Here is a 13,806-nt window from a genome sequence, read left to right on the forward strand (position 1 = left end):
GAAGGAGCTACGATGTAGAAGGAAGACTTGCGTAATAATTTAAGGATGGCTGAGCCGCTCGCGGCTCGCGGCGGTGACAGACGTGCGAGCGAAGGCGGGCTACGAGAAAATTTCAAACATGTTGGATCGTCAACGAACTTACTCGACGGTTTTTAAGTACGCGTACTTGGGGTGACACACGAGCGAAAAAAATCGACGAGCCACAAGTTCGCGTACTTACTCGTACGTCTATCAGCCCTTTTATACTTTTACCCAGTAGAAGCCCAGTAGTAATACTCTTTGGATGTACGGTCGGTTTTTGACCCTTTTTTAAAGTAGAAATTAAGCATATTGCAACAATTAAATGAACTTGTTCTAACCTACCTAGACCGTAACTGGTCTCTGACTTAGTTAACTGGGTCACTTGTCACAAGTGTCAGTTTTCTCAAAAACTCAAAAATCACAATATAGGTAGCAGAATCAGAATAAACATTGAAAATGTTCTGGGATGGGATATTCTTCTGAATAACCAAAAAACTAGAATCTGCAGTAAAACTATTGATAATAAGAACTTAAATTAATAAGATTTAACTCAATCAAACTTAAAAAAATGTCAGACGACGAAGTTATACGTTTCGAAATTACTGACCACGATCTGGACAATGAATTTAATCCGAACAGAAGTAGGAAAAATAAAAGAGAACAGCAAATATATGGTAATAATAACATCTGTGTACACCTTTTAAATATTGTGGTGAAACTTTTCAATAGTTAGCTGAAAATATATCATGATATATCTATCTTCTGAATGTTATTGATATTCTGTCTAGATTCTGGAGTTATTGCGTTTTAATTTGTTTTCCTCTGTAGCTTTTAGTAAAACTCACAAGAAAAGTTCTTTACAATAGTAACATGTAGTACAATCTTAAATATATATTATAAATTCTTATTCTATTCTATTCTAATTCAATGTTATGGCAATGGCAAATAAACTAAAATGTTTTTCACTTGTGTTCAATCATCTAACGTAAGTTATCAGATGATACACAAGTAATAAATGTTACAGTAATATTAAACAGAAGTGTTAACTTTAGTTTTTCACTATGCCATATTATCTTAGAAGCATTAGAAGCTATAGTCATAATATGTTATCATAATTAGGATACATCGGTTGTAAAATTGAATATATCCTATTCTTAGGTGTCTGGGCGAAAGATAGTGATGAGGAAGACAATGAAGATAATATTAGGAAGAGAACTAGGAAGCCGAAAGACTTCTCTGCTCCAATCGGCTTTGTTGCTGGCGGTGTGCAACAGGCTGGAAAGAAGAAAGAAAACAAACAAGGTATCTTTCGTTCAATTTTTTAATAACTCAGCTCCCGGAATCACAGACACAATAGAAAATCTATTGTGTCATGGTCCGATCGGGCCGCTCGGGGCTCAATAGGTTAAATCATTATATTATATTGTATGCTATTTAAAATGGTGCAATTTGGTTTGTAAATTTAATTTATATTAAATTTAATAAATTAAGATTATAAATTGGAATAGTGATAGATTATTCATTCATATATCATTTTTATATTAATGATGAAGTTCTGTTTTTTTTTTCATTTATTAACAAAGCTTATATTACTTGAATAAAACACATAATGTCACAACTCACAATATAAAATAATCATTTGCGTCATTTCAGAACTAGAATCTGCCGAACCATCGGTGTCACAAATAAATCTCAATGACAGTTCTGATGAGGAAGTTAGTAATCCTGCGGAGAGTGAAACCGCGGGGATACGTCGTGCTGGGCAGGGCATGCGGCCTGCAAACCTTGGTGGCAATGTGGGCTCTTGGGAGAAACATACTAAGGGGATTGGAGCGAAGCTGCTGTTACAGGTGCGTTTGTTAAATTGTCCTTAGTTGGCTGAGGTAAAATACTTCTAATATTCACAATAAAAATTATTTGTTACCTTCATTCTTTCTTGAGATGAGACAACCCTTAAGAGAAAAGTCAAATACAAATATGTTAAGTCTAACATCATGGATTTTCATAAAAAAAATTAAGTTCATTGCAATTATCAAGTTGTTTTACTTTAAGATTTAATGAGTTGCTTAACAACATTATAAAAAGAAATTTTGAATCCAGTGCCAATAGCATACAGTACATTTACATTGAAAACACATAATTTTGTATGTTTAACAATTTATCAGGTAATAGAGAAACAATATTAGATTGAATGCATTTAGAAATGAACTGTATATTTACAAATGAACTAATTTTCCAGATGGGTTACCAACCTGGTAAAGGTCTTGGCAAGGATCTGCAGGGTATATCGGCTCCAGTCGAAGCTACACTGCGCAAAGGGAGGGGAGCTATCGGAGCGTATGGGCCTGAGAAAGCTGCGGTAATTATATTTTTATTTTGTGTTTGTATGAAGTTGATAGTGTTTGTAAGAATCATATAAGTCAATAAATGGCTTCTTATGATACAAATTGTAAGATTTCCTGCTATATATATTTTATAAGTTATTTTGTGATCTGCTTTGGCGAATGTATGTTCGGATTCTATGTGATATGATTCCTCACTTGAGGCAAATTAATTTTCGAAAATCATTTAATGCAGTTCTATTTATTTTTTAAAATAGAGGAACGTTTCCTTGCGTCATAATTTGCTATCTCCAAGTACTTAATAAGTATTTCAAGTACTTTCCCTTCACGGCCCATTGAAAATTTCTACTCTGTATATCTTTCTTATAGCCAAATAGTTAGCTCATATTCAAAAAGCACTTGAAGTAGGAAGATTATATACGGGTTTTAAATCTTTGAAATAAATTTTGTATGTAATCAACTCCTTAAGTCTCGATTTTAACAATACAATAACTACTTGTAAAGTCGACAATACAATAATTTCATTAACTAAAAATATTAATATTAAAATTTCATGACATATAAGCGTGTATTTAGTTCCAATTAATTATTTTAGATGAAAATAAAGAAAGATGAAGAGCGACGTCAAAAAGAGGAAGCGGAAAAGGAAAAAGCGGCGACACCGAAGGCGTACAACTGGAAGAAATCTCACAAGGGTCGCTATTTCTACAGGGACGCGGCGGACGTCATACAAGAGGGTAAACCCTCGATACATACAGCTAGCAGGTATAAATAGATATATGGTTGAGATAAAGGCATTTTTATTATTTTAAGGGCCGATTTTTCAATCAATGGTTAAAATATATCCTCCCAATAAAGCCAAAAATATAATTACACAATAATATTAAAATGTCACCCGTAAACTGTCAGAGACGGGCAAAGAATACATTTTGAAATAGTAGTTTATTACGTTATTCGACGAATAAGTATTAACCGAGGATTGAAAAATCAGCCCTATACCATATAAAAGGTGAATTAATACTCATAAGCTGTAAAAAATCTGAATTAGTTAGCCTTGGGTTACCACTTACAGGTATGTATATGTCGTGGCCATATCGTAGATTTGCTCATTTCATGAAATGGCCAACATAGTTTGATCAGATCGTTAAATCGTCAATGTTTCACGATTTGGTCATCCACGATAATAGTTACGGAATAATCGCCTGTGCACACTTAACGATTATACCCTGTATAAAGTGGTGTGCGTTTCTCACGATATTTATTTATTTACTATCTGCTCCGCGCGGTTTCACCCCCGTGGCTCCACTCCTGTTGCTCTTAGCGTGATGAAATATTGCCTATAAACCTTCATCGATAAATGGGCTATCTAACACCGAAAGAATTTTTCAAATCGGACCAGTAGTTCCCGAGATTAATGCGTTCAAACAAACAAACAAACTCTTCAGCTTTATAATATTAGTATAGATTTATATGATACCCAATATTAACAAATGCTACAATTTACAACCACAGTAGCGAACTATCATCGGTACCGGTGATAGACCTGACGGGTCGTGAGAAACGCGTACTAAGCGGTTACCACGCACTGCGCGCAGCCGCGCCGCGCTACGAGCACGAGCCGAGGCGTGAATGTACCAACTTTGCAGTACCGGCCTTAACACACAACTTGCAAGTCGCCGTGGAGAATTGTGAACAGGTAAGATGGCTCGAAGGACCTGTTTATTTTTTGAACAAAGTTGTTATCGCGCGTTGCTTAGGAACTTTATGTAAACCAAGGAAGTCAGCGAAAGATTCAGAATTTTTTATGTATCCGGCTCGAAGGACCAAAAAATTCAAACTCAAGATATTCAACTAGACTTTGAGGAGCGCATTTTAATGATCAAAATACATATTAATTATTTATTATAAATTTTAACATTATGGTTATTTTAGTAGGCAACATTTGACAGTTCAGCAGCCTTTTTTTAATGTTTTATTATAATTTTACAGGAAATAATCGACAATGCACGTTCACTGCAACGAACAGGTGATCAGATGATCGAGCTGCAGCGAGAAGTTGAACAATTCAATCAACTGATCCAAGAGCAAGATATAGTGATTGATAAATTGGAATGGGTATTAAAGAGTGTCGAAAGGTTAAATAAACCTGATATCTCTTTGGAGATGGCTTACGAGACTTTGGTTGAAACTAAGGTGAGTTTGGCCTACGCAGACCCACGAGGGATTTAATTTTTTACTAATGGACTTGCAAAATTTTTTTTTTGCCAAACGTTTTGTTAGCTGTTGAAATTGACACAATATATTTTTATTTATAGTCCAATAATTGAAAATCTAACCTGTTCTCTTCATCAATTAAAATTGACACAAGTAGTTCAATTTACAACACTTTTATTCTTCCGGTAATGCAAAAAGACGCGGGTTCGAATCCCACCTGGAGATCGAGTTTTTTTTGTTTTTAAAAAATTATCATTCATAAAGATATTTTTTTTATAAAAGAGCAGATAATTGAGCAGGTGGATCACCTAATGAATCAATCTTATAAAAACTAAATATAACATTCATGTTATTCAGCCATGTCCTAAATACTATATTTTCCAGGAAAAATCACCGGTGGAATACGAACTGTTTGGTCTAGGTACGATAGGCGCGCACGTAGTGAACCCACTATTCAGTTGTTTGCTGGCCAAGTGGGATCCGCTGAGGTATCCCACGGAAAATGTAGATACATTCCTCAAGTGGAAACAGGTGCTTACAGAGGATTCGTACACTATGCTTCTGTGGCAACACTTCTTGCCGAAAATCACTAGCGCTTCTGAGTAAGTATTGCACGCCTCATAAGCGAAGCGTTGAGGTGGGTACTACTGTCACTTCGCGCAAAACATCTGATTTTTCAAACTTAAAATGTCTTTATGTATCATACATTGCACTTGTAAGATAATACCATGGACCCAATAAATATCTAGAGGACTTATCATAGCCATAGTAAACAGCGTAATTCGTTTCTCAGTTCCCAATTTAGTCGATAGATGTCACTCGCAGTATCATTTGGCATTTTTTTATAATTGAATGGTTCTTGTCTCAACTAGATGTCGCTTCTAAAAAAAATTAATGTGCCAAATAGTATCTTATGGTATCTTGACGTAAAATATAATACGCAAAAAACGTAAACTATAACGTAAAATATAAAACGTAAAATATTATAAAGGCAAGAGGCGGCTCGTGACAAAATTGTACGGGTGTTCAATTATTGAACTAAAACAAAGAAAATACAGTAGCGTAGTAAATTCATAACAAAAAAAATGAGCACCACATTATAAAAATGTTTATTTAAACACTAAAAATTATAAAGAACAGGCTATTTCAAAACGAATTCAATGATTATCAATTAATAATAGAAAATCCCCGAATTTGCTTTCGCGAGCGTATTTTTATTGTTTGTTTATAATATAGGAGTGGCAACTGGCAACGTCGCGCGCTTGTCGCGCGCAATTGCTGCTGTCATGCGATGCGGCAACATCGCGGCTCTTTCACTCTTATTGGATTCCGTATTTAGGCATTTGATATTCGTATTGGAGTTTAGGTATACGATAAATTTAATTTTAAATTAAAGATATTATATTAATTGTTAAATGAATGAGCACAACTTTATTATAATAATTATTTTTGAGAGTTTACTACCCCAGCGCTCCTTAGGATGAACCGCCTATTTTTTCACTTCGATCATCGCTGTTCGAGAGTGACTTCGTGACCACCATCATGGACCACGCTGCTATGAACTGTTTTTAATTTTTATCTAAGAATTACTCGAACAATTATTAGAGCATAAATTTCAATGTAAGACGTATAAGTGTCTGTAGCTGTATTGACTCAGTCTCGTACTTATAAACTGATGGACGCTGGTTCAAATCATCGCCGTACATCTAGGTTTTTTTTTCTTTTCCCGTATTTTTTGCTCATATAAATATGTAATACTGTTTACAAGGGAATAATTAAGAAGAAAAAAGATATAGACATTTTTTTTTAACAGAAAATAAAGAATATATATATACACTACTCTGATCACTATGTCGAATGTTTGTAGTGGGTGTCGAAACCTTATTAAAGGTACTCACTTCCTTAGATGCTCCCTATGTTCTTTAGCGTATGACTTGCAGTGCGCTGGAACCAACGATAAGAGATTTTATGCCATGTTACCTGAAAAGAAGTCTTCTTGGAAATGTCCAGCATGTCTTAGCCAGCGACCCAAACTTGATAACACCAACACAGTCAGTCGCTTACGTCAGTGTGAAGCGTACGTGTTTGATCAAGCGGGTTACAAATTAAATTCAAATCTAATTGAAATAGTATATCTTGTTGGAAGTTTTTATTAGTGGTGCTTAAGTTATCAAAAACAATCTGATTTGTGGACGAATACGCGTTATACATCACGATTTATTATTAAAATTAACATTGGAAACTTTTTGCGTAAAAGTGATAAAAGTGGTTGACGGTATATTAAAAACAAAAGTTACAAATTAACATTGTCATCTATCGTGACGATTTACCAGATACAATAAGAAACATAATTTCGTTGAAAATTACAAAACACTCGTAGCTCTGTACAAAGTGAACTGGATTTAGAACAGTTAGTAGGAAGATCGATCCTGACAGGGATCGATCGATCCTATTATCAGAAATTTATTACTATATTTTTTTTTTCTTAATTACTTAAATTTTCCAATCATTATGAAGTTTGCCTGTTGCAAAGCTACAACAGAAGGCAGCGCTGGGATTTTATCTTGCCCTAATTGTAAACGAAATTATCATATTGCATGTTTGTTCCCAACTGACAATAAGAAACAATTGACAAGCGAATTTAAAAAAAAATGGTTTTGCCCTGAATGTTCCACTCATCAGTCAAGATCTCTGAATACTGAAAATACCCCAGTACGCTCATGCGCTCAATTGTTACAACGAAGTCCTGATAACATTACAACACGTAGAGGTGGCACATCTTCTTTTAAATCCCCTATCGCTGTGAATAATAATGCATTATCAGCTGACTCTATTCGAGAGATTATAACCGAAGAGATGGAAAAGCTGCGGCGCTCACTGGAATCATCAATTATTATGAATAGGATTTCGTCAGATTTAAATTGTATAAAGCAAGAAATTATTAGTTTAAAAGACAGTATCACATTTATAAACAGCAGATATGATGATTTCAGCAAAACTATTTCAACGCTTGAAAAAATTAATAATTCTAATTCGTAATTCTGCACTAAGCCCTGTGAGGAGCATGAACGCTCTTAACTAAAAACTAAAATAATTCAAAAACACCGGAGTTTTTAAAACAACGCCCTCTAGATGTAATAATTGAAAATCGATAGTTTGCTGTTTCCATAGTTCTAAAATTGGTCACTAGTGGTGCTTTTAAAGCTGCAAATTAAATAATAAGCTCAAATCAGAGCGCCATCTAGTAATAGTCTGAAATTACGGGGTACGATCTCTAGTATGACCATTATCAGTCCTTTTAGATTATATTCGTCCATGATAATACATACACACACATATTAAGAAAAAACACTATTTTTAACATTCATGATATTTTTGATGTCATTTTTGTTATTTAAACTAGTTAAAAAACAGTTTAAAAAAGTTCTGTCTTGGACGTCCGTGTGTCTGTATGTGCGGAGGATTTTCTTGTTAACACGATAGCGACCGAAATACTTTACTAATCGAGTCTTTTTTTTCTCTTACGCTTGAGTATGCTCAGGAATAGAACCCTTTCATTTTTCAGGGTCTGATTCGATGTGGTTTAATTATTATTAAATAAACAAAAAAAAATATCGACTGTTCTCCATAATTTTAGTATATCTATATATTATATTCTTTATTTTATTTTTTTATATTTATAGTGTACTCAAAATTCACCATTATAAACTCGATTCTTTATACTATAAGCCAAGGTTTAAAAAAATAAGTTGGTAGTCAGTCCCTTAAACCTGCGCAGTTTCACATTAGGTGGGGCCACAAGAAAAATAGCTCAATTATTACGGTACCGCTTTCTTTACTTTTCCAACTGTTTTATTTTATTTCTTTTTTATATTTATATATATTTTATAGTGTACTCTTTATAAATAATCAATTTTATTGTAAAGGATGAGATTATGAGGCGTGCACTTTTGGATTTTCCAAACTATTTGGATGATATTGCAATTTTTGTATTATAGAAAAAATGATGTGAAATTCTTGTTACTAATTCTTTGAAACCTATTTTTATTTGTGGGTATACTTAATCCGTCTTATTACAAAATACGGAATAACTAAAAACCTGTTTTAAAACGTATTAAAACAACAGTCTAAGTAAAAGTTGTATTACAAAACATGTTTTAGCGTTTAACCATAGGCATGGACAATAGATACGGACAAGTTTAAACCTCTATACTTAAGTTAACCGACGACTTTATAGTGTGGGCTTAAACCGGGTAGTAAACATGTCCAATGGCCGATTCGTTATCGTTACCTTGGATGCGATTTGTGGAAATTTTAAGCTATTGCATAGCTTCTATCGCGGGCCTTGAGCGCGGGGACCGAATCGAGAAATTCCGTAACGAAAAAACCTCACGCTCCCCACTCCGACGGGCGGAGGTGTGGCTTGAAGGCATAGCGTGCAATAGCTTTACCGCGGCAGTCCCCTAGTGACACACGTCGTTTTTATTTAATTATTATTAGTGATATTTCACTATCACTATACAGGGTGTCCCACTATGGGTATACTCATAAATCATAAATCATTAGATATAATTATATAGATTGTTGATGCGTATCGTCAGGACCGACGGTACGCACTGACGGTCGGTCAAGCTCTGCAACCAGCCTAAAACAACAAAATTACACCTTATTTTTTGTATTTTGTACTGTCTTGATGACACGAAATCTTTGCCTTAAAGGGTGTGGAACCCCCGTGTCCCGGAGCCGATGCTGCGCGTGTTCTCGGCGTGGGCGGATGCGTGTGGGGGCTGGGTGGTCGCGGGCTGCGTCACCAAGTGCGTGGCGCCGCGGCTGCTCTCCGCCGTGCGCTCGTGGGACCCCACCAGCGACACGCAGCCGCTGCACGAGTGGGTGCTGCCCTGGCACCCGCTGGCCGGTGAGTGCACGCACACACACACACACACACACACACACACACAAACACATCGCACTCGTGGGACTCCACCAGCGACACGCAGCCGCTGCACGAGTGGGTGCTGCCCTGGCACCCGCTGGCCGGTGAGTGCACGCACACACACACACACACACACACACACACAAACACATCGCACTCGTGGGACTCCACCAGCGACACGCAGCCGCTGCACGAGTGGGTGCTGCCCTGGCACCCGCTGGCCGGTGAGTGCACGCACACACACACACACACACACACACACACACAAACACATCGCACTCGTGGGACTCCACCAGCGACACGCAGCCGCTGCACGAGTGGGTGCTGCCCTGGCACCCGCTGGCCGGTGAGTGCACGCACACACACACACACACACACACACAAACACATCGCACTCGTGGGACTCCACCAGCGACACGCAGCCGCTGCACGAGTGGGTGCTGCCCTGGCACCCGCTGGCCGGTGAGTGCACGCACACACACACACACACACACACACACACACACAAACACATCGCACTCGTGGGACTCCACCAGCGACACGCAGCCGCTGCACGAGTGGGTGCTGCCCTGGCACCCGCTGGCCGGTGAGTGCACGCACACACACACACACACACACACACACACAAACACATCGCACTCGTGGGACTCCACCAGCGACACGCAGCCGCTGCACGAGTGGGTGCTGCCCTGGCACCCGCTGGCCGGTGAGTGCACGCACACACACACACACACACACACAAACACATCGCACTCGTGGGACTCCACCAGCGACACGCAGCCGCTGCACGAGTGGGTGCTGCCCTGGCACCCGCTGGCCGGTGAGTGCACGCACACACACACACACACACACACAAACACATCGCACTCGTGGGACTCCACCAGCGACACGCAGCCGCTGCACGAGTGGGTGCTGCCCTGGCACCCGCTGGCCGGTGAGTGCACGCACACACACACACACACACACACACACACACACACAAACACATCGCACTCGTGGGACTCCACCAGCGACACGCAGCCGCTGCACGAGTGGGTGCTGCCCTGGCACCCGCTGGCCGGTGAGTGCACGCACACACACACACACACACACACACACACAAACACATCGCACTCGTGGGACTCCACCAGCGACACGCAGCCGCTGCACGAGTGGGTGCTGCCCTGGCACCCGCTGGCCGGTGAGTGCACGCACACACACACACACACACACACACACAAACACATCGCACTCGTGGGACTCCACCAGCGACACGCAGCCGCTGCACGAGTGGGTGCTGCCCTGGCACCCGCTGGCCGGTGAGTGCACGCACGCACACACACACACACACACACACACACACACACACACACACACACAAACACATCGCACTCGTGGGACTCCACCAGCGACACGCAGCCGCTGCACGAGTGGGTGCTGCCCTGGCACCCGCTGGCCGGTGAGTGCACGCACACACACACACACACACACACACACACACACACACACACACACACACACACACAAACACATCGCACTCGTGGGACTCCACCAGCGACACGCAGCCGCTGCACGAGTGGGTGCTGCCCTGGCACCAGCTGGCCGGTGAGTGCACGCACACACACACACACACACACACACACACACACACACACACACACACACACAACACATCGCACTCGTGGGACTCCGCCAGCGACACGCAGCCGCTGCACGAGTGGGTGCTGCCCTGGCACCCGCTGGCCGGTGAGTGCACGCACACATAGGCACATGCACACACGCAAATACACCGCACAAATACATAATGCACGCACACAAAATACGCTTTCGCACAGAACATACGAGCTCACATACAACATACCGCATACACTCACCGCAGACATACACCGCAATGCACATTTAGCTGTGCCAAATGCGTGCGTATGATCCAGTACATCATACATCAACATTACTTACCGATATATTATATACAATGTCCTATGAAATTACACTCGTTTCACAGCAACTGATTATAGTATAAGATCATCTGTCAAATAAGATAATGAAATAAGACATCTGAAATGACATCTGACAGATGAAAAAACACAAAAAATTGACTGACAGACCACATTTACTACTGATAACTGAAACTGGACTATAAAAACTTAATAATACTATATTCTACAGGTGAAGCGTTAAGCGCCAGCGTGTACCCTTTAATTCGATCACGGCTTGCCAGCGCTCTAGCGGCCTGGCACCCAGCAGACGCGTCAGCCAAGCCGTTGCTGGCCGCGTGGCAACAGGCGTGGGGCTCAGCGCTGACCATGATGCTGCACCACCACATTGTGCCCAAGCTGGAGCACTGCTTGCAACACGCGCCGCTCGAGCTCGTGGGGAGGGAGAATAGTGAGTGTTTTGTTGGGTTGGAAGTCACTTGCCACTTTATAGACACGTCAGTTAAGTCGTTGTTAGCTATGTCGTTTATGTAGTATTTCTGTTTTTAGAAAAAATTTTAGACTTGATGCAAAAATAATTATAATTCATTTTTATGTTAACTTAAAATTTGTTTTTTTTTTATGGTACGCATGAATAACGTGCCACGTGCACGTATAAAACGAAATGAAAAAAATTGTACTCCATATTGATAATCTTCTGAAAACACTTTCTACGATTTTAAATTGAAATACTTTTTTTTTCAGTAATACATATCAACTTGTCACTTCGTTACTCTTTCTACGCCGCGCAGCCAAGTGCGTGCGTATAGTGAACATTATGATGATTGTTCTTATTTCGTATTTGTTTCAGCCGCTTGGCTCTGGTGCGTCCAATGGGTGGACTTAGTGGGCGCGCCCACTATAGCAGCACTAGCGGGCCGTGCGCTGTTGCCGCGCTGGCTGGGGGCGCTGGCCGCGTGGCTGAACACCGCGCCGCCGCACGCGACCGTGCTCGCCTCGTACACGGACTTCAAGGTGAGTGGTGACGTCACACGGCAGTGCGCTGTTGCCGCGCTGAATATCGACTACAATACTCAAGTTCAATTGATGACATACAAGCCTCGCATCGTTGATTTAACAATCGAATACCCTCAAGAACATTTTAATCAAAATTTAAGACACTATTTATATCAGGATTTACACAAATCTCTGGTTAAAACTCTTTTAATTCTGATATCATTTCTAATCATTGCAATTTCAACTTTCCATCCATGAGCATGACAAATCGTTAAACACAAAGAGTGTTTCAATCTGTTCAATATTAAATCTACAATCAAACTAATTAACGTAAACATATTCCAGAAAATGTTCCCGGCCGAAGTGCTCAAAGAGCCAGTTGTTCGTGACGCGTTCCGTAAAGCCCTCGACATGATGAACAGAAGCACAGACATAGATCCCATAGAACCACCCCCACCACCACGCTTCACGATGCCAGAAAACAAACCAGAACCCTCCATCATAATACCAGACGCTCTATCGACCAATACCCTGAAAAGTTTCTCGGAACTTTTGGAATCCAGATGTATGGAAAAAGGCATCACTTTTGTGCCAATGCCTGGAAAAACAAGAGAAGGAAGGCCAATTTATAAGATCGGAGATATGCAGTGCTATGTTATTAGGACGATAATCATGTATTCTGATGATAATGGCAGGAATTTCGCGCCGGTCAGCATGGAGAAACTATTGAGAATGGTTGAGGAATAAATGTGTTGGAAATAATTGATGTTATTAGATGTCTTTTATTTAAAATTCATATTATAATCTCTATTTATGTGTAACTAGTAAATACCCAGAAAAACTCTGATCACCTAGAGTCGAAAAAGCCAATTTTGTACGATCTTTGTAAATTAATAATTGATGTTAATAGATCATTTATTGATCAAAATATCACATTACTATAGACTATTTATGTATAATAACGAGAAAATACCACCCAAAAAAGCTTCTCTGAATTTCTAGAGTAGAAAAAGGTATGTTCGTGCGATCTTTGAAAACGGTTGAGGTATAAAAGTGTTAGAATAATTATGCCCTTTACTGATCAAAATATCACACTATTATAAACCATAATAACTAGAAAATACCACCCAGTAAAGCTTCTCTGATCCTTTACTCCGATGCGAGCAAGGCTCTAAGGAGTGAATACGGAAATGGCATCAATTGCTTACCATCTTTAAAAGTAGTTGAGAAATACATGTGTTTTGATGTCATTGGATGTCTTTTATTTATTAAAAAGCACAAAATACACCCTATTTTCATAATATAATTTCAATGAAAAATAATTTTTTGAAGAAAAAAAAATTCGAACACAAGGCGGGAATCGAATCCGGGTCTATACGCCAATCCG

The 13,806-nt window shown here is 39.6% G+C and overlaps 1 protein-coding gene across 1 annotated transcript; it reads left to right on the plus strand.

Annotated features, from left to right (window-relative positions):
* The first annotated feature begins 463 nt into the window (after window positions 1-463).
* LOC123700773 (septin-interacting protein 1) lies at window positions 464-13,190 on the plus strand. The gene is made up of 12 exons (XM_045648099.1): window positions 464-695; window positions 1,180-1,323; window positions 1,675-1,871; window positions 2,261-2,380; window positions 2,959-3,128; window positions 3,876-4,059; window positions 4,353-4,556; window positions 4,962-5,179; window positions 9,296-9,492; window positions 11,656-11,874; window positions 12,274-12,437; window positions 12,765-13,190. The coding sequence occupies exons 1-12, from the start codon at window positions 590-592 to the stop codon at window positions 13,164-13,166; spliced, it is 2,325 nt and encodes a 774-aa protein (XP_045504055.1). The 5' UTR covers window positions 464-589; the 3' UTR covers window positions 13,167-13,190.
* Window positions 13,191-13,806: the final 616 nt, after the last annotated feature.

This window comes from Colias croceus, chromosome 20 (genome assembly GCF_905220415.1).
Source record: "Colias croceus chromosome 20, ilColCroc2.1".
Lineage (NCBI taxonomy): Eukaryota > Metazoa > Arthropoda > Insecta > Lepidoptera > Pieridae > Colias > Colias croceus.

What these genes read in the sequence shown, in the direction of transcription:
- LOC123700773 (XM_045648099.1), top strand. Translation starts at nt 590, where the DNA reads ATGTCAGACGACGAAGTTATACGTTTCGAAATTACTGACCACGATCTG. An exon ending in AAGAGAACAGCAAATATATG is followed by an intron (nt 696 to 1,179) that starts GTAATAATAACA and finishes TCCTATTCTTAG; the next exon opens with GTGTCTGGGCGAAAGATAGT. An exon ending in TCGATACATACAGCTAGCAG is followed by an intron (nt 3,129 to 3,875) that starts GTATAAATAGAT and finishes TTACAACCACAG; the next exon opens with TAGCGAACTATCATCGGTAC.